General features: G+C 40.1%; 1 protein-coding gene across 2 annotated transcripts in view; it reads left to right on the top strand.

Moving 5' to 3' along the window:
• Positions 1-13059, top strand: part of LOC126187688 (WD repeat-containing protein 47) — a 676574-nt gene extending 663515 nt beyond the window's left edge. For both annotated transcript variants that reach the window (XM_049928928.1, XM_049928929.1), the window contains 3 exons: positions 4625-4761; positions 7052-7271; positions 11660-13059. In XM_049928928.1, coding sequence (XP_049784885.1) covers positions 4625-4761; positions 7052-7271; positions 11660-11805 — 503 coding nt within the window. In that variant the 3' untranslated portion in view covers positions 11806-13059. The remainder of the gene's footprint in view (positions 1-4624; positions 4762-7051; positions 7272-11659) is intronic.
• The last annotated feature ends 413 nt before the right edge of the window (positions 13060-13472 follow it).

Below are 13472 nucleotides of genomic sequence, written 5' to 3' on the forward strand. Positions count from 1 at the left end.
AAATGGTTTTGAATATGAAATTTTTGTACATTAATATGCAGGTGACATAGAACTATCAGGAAATGAGGTTTTGTATAAAATGAACAAAAATGCAGGATTGGTTTTCTATGACATGAATAACATTGTGTTGTTGTTGTTGTTGCTGTCTTCAGTTCAGAGACAGGTTTGATGCAGCTCTCCATGCTACTCTATCCTGTCCAAGCTACTTCATCTCCCAGTACCTACTGCGACCTACATCCTTCTGAATCTGTTTAGTGTACTCATCTCTTGGTCTCTCTCTACGATTTTTACCCTCCACACTGCACTCCAATACTATATTGGTGATCCCTTGATGCCTCAGAATATGCCCTACCACCCTATCCCTTCTTCTAGTCAAGTTGTGCCACAAATTTCTCTTCTCTCCAATTTGTGTACTTATGATACAGAAAAAATACAGTTAATAATGATGATCATTTACTTATTCACTAGCTTAAATTTTGATGTGAGTTTCCAAGCTCATGCATCATAGCTCGGCTTGCTGGCTTATTGGTTGTTAGCGATTTGAAAGACATATAAGAGTGTGTTCTAAGCATTTAAGTTCACACTATAATGAAAACGTCATTCACTAATGATCACAAACGCACACAAGAAAAGATCCTATCCTAGCACAACTTTCTAGTCGCTCATAGTAAACTACTATGAATCAACAAATCAGAGTTCAAAACAACAACACTATTATTTACTGTATACTTACTTTAACTTTAACTTTAACCATATCCCCCCTCCCCTTCCTCAAATCTCTCTCTCTCTCTCTCTCTCTCTCTCTCTCTCTCTCTCTCTCTCTCTCTCTCTCTCACACACACACACACACACACACACACACACACACACACACACACACACACACACTTTTTTCTTATGTCTTCCATATTGATTAGAGTATTTTGAAAGCCAGCAGTTGATTTTCATGTCTTTAGGTATTAATTACCCTGTGTGATGTACACAGTTTCCAGTCTTAGTGAATGTGGGCCTTCTTATTTATTTGAGAATAAATTTTATAGTTTTATTTTAGCTTCATGGATGTTGATAATTTTCTTTAGTTTATTGTAACCTTTCTTTCCACTGAAATTTCGCACTAGAGCGCTTAAAGTGCATGCCCAATCTAGGTGGTGTTCATGGCTAGGGTGTGTGAAAGAGAGCACGGATATACTTCGCACAGTTGGACGGAAGTTTCCGACGATTCTGGATGTTGCTTCGCCTAACAACAGTTGAGAGAGCATTTGTACACTGCCATGCGGATGGCGCAGCCAAATGGGTGCTTGTTCACTTGTACATATGCTGCCAATTTGCAGTGTGCACATGTGTGATGCTCTTCAGCCACCACCAGAGTTGGGCAAAATTTATTTGAGTGACAGATAACAAATATAGATAAAAATTGTTGTTCATTGTCCATGATTAACAAATATTATTCAACATGTTTTACACTTACATGAATAAAAACAGATTATTCCTCATCTGTGAATAAAAATATAGGGTTTTCATAATTGAGGTTCCAGTTTCAAAATGCTGTAGAAAGCGATCAGCTGCTCAGAATGACAGCAAATTTGAGCAGCATATTATTGATGAAGGGGAGAGGGATAATTAATTAATTAATGAAAATTTTTCCAGTAGATGGCACTGTATGTGTGTTACTGTAAGGGGTGTTGGCTACAAATGAGAAATGAATTGCAGTATGATAACTACGCTTTGAATTGCACATTACACCATCCATACTGTTCAAAGTGCATGGCAGTACAGGTTCAGCAGTCAACAGTTGTGGCACCATTAGTTACGTATGCCCATCCACCATGGCAAGGCCGTACCACATCAGATAGAAAAAATTGGAAGTTAATTGTCTTGTGTTCAAAAACAGCATATAAATCAAAATGACATGGGCTTCTAACTGTCATGAGATTGGTGCAAGTAGTGTTCAATATGCTGTCCACCATTTTCTGCCACAACTTGATATTGAGAAGCAGTACATCCCACAAGAGATCATAGTGCCTGAGGGGTAATGTTCAGAATGCATTGCACAGTGTGCACCTCTGATTCAGCTACATTCATAACTGAAGCACTGAACACACAACCTTTCAGATAACTCCACAGCCAGAAGTCACATGGATTAAGATAAGCGATGTGGACCGCTAGGCTGTAGGGAAATGATGGCTGATAAATCTAGCGTTTTCGAAATGCCTCTGCAGCATCCGCTTCACTGGCTGTGTAATGTGCGGAGGAGTGCCATCTTGCCTAAAAATAATCCTACCCACACATTCATACCATTGAGGGGGTGGAGTGACGTTTGCTGTGCAAAAGACTGTCATAGCATTTACCAGTGATACTACAGGTAACGTGACCCACAGGACTCATCTCCTCGAAAAAATGCAGCTCTACAATAAACGATGCTGTCAACCACCAGGACACAGTCACTTCTGCAGAATGAAGTGATACCAGTTGATGAGAGTGCAGATTTTCCATTGCCCATATAGTGTTACGAGGTAATGGAGGTCAGAGCATGCTTGTATCCAGCACAGTGGCAGACTACTGTGTCTGTGTTCGTATTAACAAAGAACAAATAAGCCAAAGTAAATGACCAAGAAATGGATGAGATGCGACTGAGGTACAAATGAGGTGAAATCTGGTGTCACTGGTCCATTTTATAACCTGTGTAGTGTGGCTGTACAGCTAAAAATGTAGTCCATATTGCCAACACTGCAAGAAAGCTGCACCGAGCTACCCCTATTAAATTTTTGACAGGGATGAGACATTTTGTTGCTCTAGGGTTGCGCTTTCCATGTGACACCAATGTGAGGACAAGTACATAAAAATTTCCTTCTGTGACCGCTTGGACCACAAGCAAAATTTGAACGGGCACAGCTTTTCCTAATGGACAACACCCTATTGGGATTTTCAGTAAAAGTGATTTATCATAATCACGTAATTATTCTGACAGTTGCATACTTACACAACACGTTGGTAGTTTCACAATTTGGAAGTAATTAATTTATTAGGCTACATCTGTAATTAAGTTTATGGACTTGCTAGATGTACATGTGGTTGAGCTGTGATAACTCCAAATGATTTTGTCAGTTGTGGGAATCTGCGACCATAATTTAGTTGTATTGATTTATAACGTGCTCTTTCTTTGTGTGAGCTGGATGTAATGGTTGACTTATCCTCCCCAACAACATTATGAATCACTCCGGAAAAGTCCCTGCTCTCTGTCTACACTAATGAGCCAAAATATAATGACCACCTGCTTAATAGCTTGTTTGTCAGTCTTTGGAATACATTGCTGATTCTGTGTATCAAGGATCCGACAGTTTGCTGGTAGGTTTGCGGAGGTACGTGGCATTAGATGCCTATGCACGGGTAATGTAATTCGCCTACACAGATGGGTTCCATAGAATTTACATTAGGCAAATTTGGTCACTGAGACATCAATCCCACCAGTCTGTCTCTGTGGTATGCTGCACATTTGGAGATGCCATTCACATCAATGATGGTGTTTGTGGAGATGACCAGTGACCTATTGTAGCAAAAAAATGTGATTCACCTGAAGAGCCAAACACATTTCCATTTATCGACAGTCAAATTCCGATGGTCCTGTGCTCACTGCAATCATAATTGATGTTGTTGGTTCAACAGTGAACACTTAGGGATGGTCTGCTGTGGAGCTCCATGTTCAACAATGTATGACGAACAGTGTGCTGTGAAACATTTGTGCATGATAAGCATTGTGCTGTTTCAGCAAGGATGCCACAGATCACCATCTATCCTACTTTATCCTACTTCACAGAGCAGACAAGCCTCCAAACTTCATGTTTTGTGAAGAGCTGTGGATGCCCAACTATTAAGCACCTAGTGGTAGTTTCACTATCCCCCTACCTCTTTAAATAGGTGCTGACGACAGTGGCATGTAACACTCAACCAGCTTCACTGTGTTCGAGATAGTACTTCACAGGCTCTGCATAATAATAATCTGCTCTTTGTCAAATTTGTTTATTTCAATGGATTTCTCCATTTTTTGCAGCCTATATCTTTGCTAGGGTGATCTGGCGTCCATATCTGCTCCGCTTACGTACTTTTGTTACCATGTCACATCCCCACAAGACCATCTGACGACATCCAATATTGCAGTGGACAGTGGTTGTAATGTTTTGGCTTATCATTGTATAACTCAATAACGGCAGTTAAAATCCCCATCTGGTTGTCACAATATAGGTTTTGTGTGATTTCCTTAAATTGCTTAAGATGAATGCTGGGACCCTTACTGTGAATGGGTGTAGCCAATTTCTGTTTCTGTTCTTCCTCAGTCTAAGCATCTGAGCATCTGATAAGTCTCTAATGACTTCATCAGCAATGGGACTTTGAACCATAGTCTTCCTCTGTTCTATGATCATTTTTATTAATGGTGTATTGCTACCGGCATCAGTGTGTTAAAAATATTTTGTAATGTGCATGTGGCTATTACCATAGTCTCACATCTAGTGAATTTTACATATTTAACTGTGAAAATAAACTGAGGCAAAATAAATATTCTGTAGTGAATTGCTTGATGATCATGGCATTAAACCAATAACAACAACACTGCCCTCCATTTTTTCAGGCCATGTTTTGACACTGTACAATTGGGGTGGTGCAATGTTTGTTAGTGGCTCACAAGACAAGACTGTAAGATTCTGGGATCTGCGGACCCGTGGGTGTGTGAATATGGTGACACCAGCTACAGCACCAGGAAACAGAGTAAGTCACAATAATATTAATCCTAACTTTGTCAAACACTTGAAAGTTCAGGATTGAATAATGACAATATTATGGAAAGGATGGTGCTACTCACCATATAGAGGAGACGTTGGGTCACAGAGAGGCACAATGAAGAGACTGTCAAACAAGTACCGTAAGCTTTCAGCCGAAAAGGCCCCCGTCCAATTTAGATCTTGTTATGTTGTTTCTTGTCTAGTTCAGAAGGAGGCCTTTTTGGCACAAACCCTTACTTGTTTGACAGTATTTGTGTTGTTCCTATGTGTGACTCAACAATTCTATTGTGATATTGTTTTATTTACAAGCACAAAAATTTGTTCTTGATAAATAGTAAGAAACTACAAATGAAGAGGGTAATTTCTCACATCAGTGTGATTTGGTGTGCAGACCAGCGATAGGTGACTTGAATTCTAAAAAGCTGGCAAAGTTCAGGTAAGAATGCTATGCAGTGTGTTTAATGGCTGGTGGTTCCATTCAGCAGAGTGTGACTCTAATGGACAAAGGATAAAACCTAGGCTGCTTTGTGTGTAAGTTAGTCTCTTCCTTAATAACAACTAGTTAGGCTCAGCTGTGTATCCATTTTTGAGTGATAACTATAATCCCTCCTACATAAATTGGATGAAAAGTACCAAGATGAAATAATAAACTGTTTTGCTCAAGAATAAAGCCACCTGTTGAGTAAAAAGAAATGATACTATCCTCTTCAAGGTATTTTGGATGGTGTGGGACCAATTTCTGAGGGTTACCCTGAAGTAGTTATCTTAAGTCGTGCTGCCATGGACAGTTGGCCTAGAGTGCATTTTTCTGGATAGGAGTTCATCACACAACTCCTTCTTGTGTGCCCGTAAGTGATTTATTTTTTTTTTCTTTCCCCACTGGTGTTTGACACTCTCCTTGTGTCTGTTGGGGGCAGTTATATATGAACAATGCCTGGACTTGAAATTATACTTCCTGTAGAAACTGTTATGATGTTGAAAACAGTTTACAATGATGTTATGGGAAAAACTAAAGTGTATGAGTAGTTTTCACTCTTCAAAATGGCAACTTGTCAATTAATGATAAACCTTGTTCCAGAAGTCCAACAACTGCCGCAACAGATGAAAATTTCAGTAGAATCAAATTTGTGAGCTTGTGCTTGAATACTTACAGCAGATAATTGAAAATATAGCAGAGTTAATTGGATTGTATTCGAGCTCAGTGCAGCAAATATTAATGATAAATTTAGGTATGAGAGGGGTTTCTGCCAAATTTGTGTTTCAAATTCCGACCAGTCAGCTAAAAGGGCATGAAATGGAAGCATGTTGTGCTTTGAAAGAATGTTATAAAACTGAACCCACTACTTTTTCCAAGATTATTAGTGATGAGAAGGCATGGTGCTATTGTTATGTCTCTGAAAACCCAAGAAAAGCTCATTAAACCAAAAGTGGTGCTCATTTATTTGATGTGAGAAAGAGTGTGGATGTATCCTCCACCATGCCAGACAGTTACTCAGGTTTTCTGTTTGGTGGTTCTGAGACGATTACATATTAGTATGCATTAATAAACACACTATCTGTGGCAGATCCATTTTTCCACCATGACAAGGCTCCTGCTGACACAGCCTTCTCGGGGCACCAGTGTTTGGTCAGAAACAGCATTACTCCTTTGCCACCTGCATCTTACTCTTCTGAAATAGTTGTGTGCAATTTCTTCTCATTTCTACATCTGAAGAGGAGGAGTCATTGCAGATGAGTGTAGAAAATGTTTCCAACAAAAGACGCTCTGACTGGACAAATGTATTGTGTGTAATGGAGAGTACTTGGAAGGTGATAAGAATTTTTGCTAAAACAAAAGAAGGTAAAACTTTGCTATGTGATCCAGACCATTCTGTAATGGATCAATTGTGTATTTTCCTCGTTTATAACTTTATACAAATGTTTAATACTTTCCTTACTTTTGGCATTTTCATTACTAAGGGGAAGGAAAACAGTTCATAGTTCAGTTTGATTGTTGCCTAGAAAATTCTACATTGGAGATTTTTATTGTTGGCACATAACACATGTAAAATAGAATTCATTGCATTGTGTGTCTTGTGAATTAATTATTAATTTCATAAACTTTCGTGCCTTTCTGATTTTGTGCTACCTAATTAAGCTTAGAATTATGTCAGTTATTAGCGCTCTCGTTCAATCACCACAGATAGCTTCTGTTTATGAAATACTGTATCACATTATCTGCTTTCTGGTACTCACTTTGCACTCTCTCTTACTGTATTGTCCTTTCTGTCTTTCAGGGCTCACCAGTGACTGCTGTGTGTGTTGATCCTTCAGGCCGTTTGCTTGTCTCTGGTCATGAAGATTCTTCTTGTGTTTTATATGATATAAGGGGTGGGCGTAATGTGCAGTGCTTCAAACCGCACTCTGCTGAAGTTCGGTCAATACGATTTTCCCCCAGTGCCTACTATCTTCTCACTGGTGGATATGACAACAAATTAGTCCTCACAGATCTACAAGGTGGGTGCACATGGTTAAACTACATACAGTATAAATGTATTTGCTTTAGTTCTGTATAGTCCACCCCTGTTAGCTGAGTGGTCAGTGCGACGGAATGTCATACCTAACGGCCCGGGTTCGATTCCTGGCTGGGTCGGAGATTTTCTCCGCTCAGGGTCTGGGTGTTGTGTTGTCCTTATCATCATCCTTTCATCCCCATTGACACAAGTTGCTGAATTGGCATCAACTCGAAAGACTTGCACCAGACGAATGGTCTACCTGACGGGAGGCCCTAGCCTCATGGCATTTCCAGTTCTGTAAGTTCTGTATAGTCAAAGTTCTTCAGGAGACTGCCCTCCCTCCCTCATCGTCCATCTCCTTTCCTCCCTATGTCTTTTACATCAATCTTTGTTTGTTTGTTGTTGCAAATTCAGATTCTGTAGTAGTATTGTAAACATAAGTTGATATACCATAAATAAAATTTTCCTGTTTTCTGTGAAAACTGACTGCAAGGAAGAAAATGAAATGGCACATCGTTGCATATACTATTTTTGTTTAGAAATGCATACAAGTTGAATACACCTAATACTTCAACCACAAATGTTGTGGAAATCATGGTGCTATTGATATTCTGTTTTCACAGAATGGACTGATAGTCAGGTACTCATTGTTATCCAATCAACAAATTATAATAATACTTAGAAGTTGTATTTTTGCACAATCATACACTTTTTAAAAATAAAACAATGCCTGTTGATATTAACAGGCAAAAAGTAGAGTGAATTAGAATATCAATGGCGGTGTTGTTGGATTCTAGCATGAGCCATTTATGAGGTATCATATTTTGAAAACTTTCCACGTCAACACTTACACAGTACGCATGGTAGCAGACACTAAAGAACAACATGAGTGTGTAAAATGGTTATGTAGATTCTGACAAGTAATGAGAAACCTAATCATCACAGTTATGTTCAGAATGACCACAGGCAATGGCAGTGCACGCTTCCAGTCTGGTGTGGAATGACTGCTGCACACTTGCGACCAGGCTGCAGTAATATGTCATTGCCTACCATTAGGTGTAGTTGGTATGTCTTTGTAGATAGCATCTTTCACCTTTCCCCTAAGGAAAAAAGTCTACTGTCTTCAAGTCTGGAGAATGGGCCAGCCAAGGTACAGGCCCTCTGTATCCATCCAATGATTTGGAAACAATTCATGGAGATGTGATATAGTACTTGGTGCACTATGGGTTGGACAGCCGTCATGTTGGTACCACAAGTTCCTCCTAGTTTGCAGAGGAACATCTTATAGCATCCGGTTAGGAGACTGCAATATTTGGGTACGTTCAATATTCCGTCTGCGAATAGCGGACTTATGAGCTGATGGTTCAGTGTCCCACACCACATGTTTACACTCCATGGATGCTGAAGTTCTACCTGACAAACCCAATGGGATTGTCAACAGACCACTAGTGCATCTTTCAGAAGTTTACTTGGCCATTATTGGTAAATGTGACTTCAACAGTAAACAAGATACATGATATACATCTGGAGTATCCTGTCTTAATACCCATGTACAGAATTTAACACGATTCTCATAGTTGTTTCCATGCAGCTCTTGATGGAAAGAAATGTGATAGGGATGAAACTTATGTTGACGGGGAATGTGTAGGACACTTGCCTGATTCATGCCACTCCTCTTTCAATTGCACAGGAGGTAACATGCAGATCAACTGCAACAGCAGCAAGAAGATTAATGTTCCCCTCTTCTGACACCACTTACTTCCTTGTGTTATGTTGTCTAGGCGTTACATTACTACTTTCATGTAACTGGTTGAAGAGGTTGATAAATAATTGCCGAGATGGTTAACATCCCTTGGGGTATCGTGCTGCATACACCGTACAAGAACAAACTGCATTCTTCTTGCAGTCTCCATAAACCATGAGCATGTTGGCTTTTTCTGCATTGGTAGATCCCATCATCCACTCACGACCCACTGCTCGGACTATCACACATTAACTGACTAGCAAGTTGCAAAGCACTTGGGGAACACACAAGCACACAGTAAGAAAACACAACGATTTTGTACCTAGTGGCTATGCAGGTTGAATAGTAGAAACAAGTGTCAGTGTGGAAACTTTTTAAGCAATAATCCTGCAACAAACACCAATAACATTCTAATTTACCCTACTTTTAGTTTGTTAATACCAATAGACATTGTTCCATTTAAAAAAGTATATGTTCGCACAAATATACACTTCCCAACTATTATTACAATCTGTTGGTTGGCTAACAGTACAAGTCCCTGACTATAAATCCATTTTGTGAAAACTACACATCAGTACACTTTCCATATCTGCAACATCTGCCATGCGAATTTTATGTGATTCATACTGTATAAAGAGACCATATGTATACAAGAGAAACAACTTGTGTAAACATGCTGCCCTGCTATCATTACTTAAAACTGATTGTGAGAAAGAAAACAAAACCATACATTTTCACAGCACAGCAGAGCATTTTCTTTCTTGCACTTGGCAGTAACAGAGAAACTGTACATTGTTGTAAAAAAAATAATATATATTATTTCAGTTAATATTTCCAGTGGAGTATTATGTAAAAAGTTGAATTACATTTCCATACTTTTGTTTACAACATTAAACAACAACTTGTCAGTATGTAGTAGTATAGGCTTGCAACTGTTTCTTTCCTTCAGAGGTGCCATTCTGACATTTCTGTCTCCTTTGTATCTGTTGTTAGTTATTTCTTATCCTCTTTCTACACTCCTGGAAATGGAAAAAAGAACACATTGACACCGGTGTGTCAGACCCACCATACTTGCTCCGGACACTGCGAGAGGGCTGTACAAGCAATGATCACACGCACGGCACAGCGGACACACCAGGAACCGCGGTGTTGGCCGTCGAATGGCGCTAGCTGCGCAGCATTTGTGCACCGCCGCTGTCAGTGTCAGCCAGTTTGCCGTGGCAGTCTTTAACACTGGTAGCATGCTGCGACAGCGTGGACGTGAACCGTATGTGCAGTTGACGGACTTTGAGCGAGGGCGTATAGTGGGCATGCCGGAGGCCGGGTGGACGTACCGCCGAATTGCTCAACACGTGGGGCGTGAGGTCTCCACAGTACATCGATGTTGTCGCCAGTGGTCGGCGGAAGGTGCACGTGCCCGTCGACCTGGGACCGGACCGCAGCGACGCACGGATGCACGCCAAGACCGTAGGATCCTACGCAGTGCCGTAGGGGACCGCACCGCCACTTCCCAGCAAATTAGGGACACTGTTGCCACTGGGGTATCGGCGAGGACCATTCGCAACCGTCTCCATGAAGCTGGGCTACGGTCCCGCACACCGTTAGGCCGTCTTCCGCTCACGCCCCAACATCGTGCAGCCCGCCTCCAGTGGTGTCGCGACAGGCGTGAATGGAGGGACGAATGGAGACATGTCGTCTTCAGCGATGAGAGTCGCTTCTGCCTTGGTGCCAATGATGGTCGTATGCGTGTTTGGCGCCGTGCAGGTGAGCGCCACAATCAGGACTGCATACGACCGAGGCACACAGGGCCAACACCCGGCATCATGGTGTGGGGAGCGATCTCCTACACTGGCCGTACACCACTGGTGATCGTCGAGGGGACACTGAATAGTGCACGGTACATCCAAACCGTCATCGAACCCATCATTCTACCATTCCTAGACCGGCAAGGGAACTTGCTGTTCCAACAGGACAATGCACGTCCGCATGTATCCCGTGCCACCCAACGTGCTCTAGAAGGTGTAAGTCAACTACCCTGGCCAGCAAGATCTCCGGATCTGTCCCCCATTGAGCATGTTTGGGACTGGATGAAGCGTCGTCTCACGCGGTCTGCACGTCCAGCACGAACGCTGGTCCAACTGAGGCGCCAGGTGGAAATGGCATGGCAAGCCGTTCCACAGGACTACATCCAGCATCTCTACGATCGTCTCCATGGGAGAATAGCAGCCTGAATTGCTGCGAAAGGTGGATATACACTGTACTAGTGCCGACATTGTGCATGCTCTGTTGCCTGTGTCTATGTGCCTGTGGTTCTGTCAGTGTGATCATGTGATGTATCTGACCCCAGGAATGTGTCAATAAAGTTTCCCCTTCCTGGGACAATGAATTCACGGTGTTCTTATTTCAATTTCCAGGAGTGTATTTTCAGTGTTAGCTGAATTTATCACGTCTTGGAGACATTAAACTCCCCTCACCCACCTCGATTTTTCCAGCTTCTAAATTTAGGCTAAAGTTGACATAGTCTGTGAAGTTTTATTAGACACCAAATGCACTCAGTGTTCCAATTTTGCAGAAAATATATGCCAGTAACATGTAATGCCATCTCTAAATTTGTGTACAAGGTATTTGTTTTTAAACATTTCTAGGTGACCTGACTCTACCTCTGCCAAGTGTTGTCGTGGCACAGCATCAAGACAAGGTAATTTCCGGGCGTTGGCATCCAACTGAATTCTCATTCCTCAGTACGAGCGCTGACAAGACTGCAACTCTATGGGCTTTGCCTCCTGTTTGAATCTCATTTTATCTTTTTTCTTTGTATGTTAACAATGGCAAATAATCCTTTTAAACTAATTAATTTTTGATGTTTAATATCAGATGTACCTGAGGAGAAAATTCAAACTGTGTTAGTACCTCTTGTACAACATGCTTGTTCTAACTTTGTTGGATACATAGCTTTTTTTCAATGTGTATGGTATTTTTGGCTACTATCAGCTGCACTTGTGTAGATCATTGTGAATATAGATTCTATTTTCATAAAAGTAGATCTTAATTCACTCCGTACACATCTTAAAATTTTATTCCTCAATGGTTATTGAGTTTGAGTTCATTGTTTTAATGTGACTGTTCCAAGTACCATTTGTGTAATCAATGTTAACAAGCAGTGCTGATGTAGGAAACAATTCACAAAATATTAATAAAAATATATATGCTGAAAATTAATATGAAATAAGAGAGAGAGAGAGAGAGAGAGATACAGCACATTTTGCTCTTTATTTTCAATGAAGAATTTGCAAGGCAAGATTCTTATTCTTATACAGAATCGAACAGAATTTTAACTCAGTATATGATGTAATAATGATGCTTCTTACTGAAGAAAATTCTATAGTTTCTGACAATGCAGGTCTTGTAAGTTTTTATTTGTAGGAATATGTATATAATGTACAGTACATACAAGTAACATTGTTTCTGAATTGTGTGTGTGTGTGTGTGTGTGTGTGTGTGTGTGTGTGTGTGTGTGTATTTTCTGTACAAGTGTAAGAGATTAGAGAGATTCTTATGAATTGTTTAAACATTATTTTTGTCACCTTGTGCATGTTATGAGTTAAGTGAAGTTTTCATTAATATTGCCTGTATAGAAATCTGCGAAGTGTTAAACTGTATATCATAATCATGTAGTTAAATTTGCAGCATGTAATGTAAGATAAATGTTTTCTGTAACAGAGTAGCTTCAGAATGCTTTTTATCGTTATTTTACAAGTTCATGGATACTCAGTATTTTTAGACAATTTTTTGTAGTAACCAGTGATCTTCATTAGAATAAAACAAAACTTTTTCATTGTTATTGAAAAGTATTTCATTTTGGTGGTGAAATTTAAACTATTGTATGTATGGATTCCAGGTGCCTTCATTTGCAGATACTATGTGTGACAGCTCCTAATCATTTGTCATTTTCAATCCACTCAAAATAGCAAATGTCTACTGCTGTATTTTTTTCTATGTGCAAATTAAACTGCAGTGTAATAACAGATGAAAATTGAAATATGTTTTATTGACCCTTCCAACTATTGAACTCAACATAATGTAAAAAAAAATGGGAACTGTATTTTGTAGCTGGATGTCAATAACAGTTCATCAGAGTTATGTGTTTTTAACCACAAAATTAATCCCATGAAATAACAAACTTTTTGTACGGACAGGCAATCCCAAAAGGATGGCTCCATTGCTTGAACTCAGCTGAATGTTGCTGAGGAAGTTTCAGTGCTGGAAGTACTGGAAGACACTGCTTACAACAGTTCAGTGCACAATAGCTCCCAAATGTTGGCTTAAAATTTTGTTACCCAGGGTAACCACTATTGTTAGATACCTGGTGACAACTAATGTTTGCGATGGCAAACAGTAGTAGTAGCAGTAGTAGTAGTAGTAGTAATTATTGTAAGTATACCAAAAACATAGTGTATT

The sequence above is a fragment of the Schistocerca cancellata genome, chromosome 5 (genome assembly GCF_023864275.1).
Source record: "Schistocerca cancellata isolate TAMUIC-IGC-003103 chromosome 5, iqSchCanc2.1, whole genome shotgun sequence".
Classification (NCBI taxonomy): domain Eukaryota; kingdom Metazoa; phylum Arthropoda; class Insecta; order Orthoptera; family Acrididae; genus Schistocerca; species Schistocerca cancellata.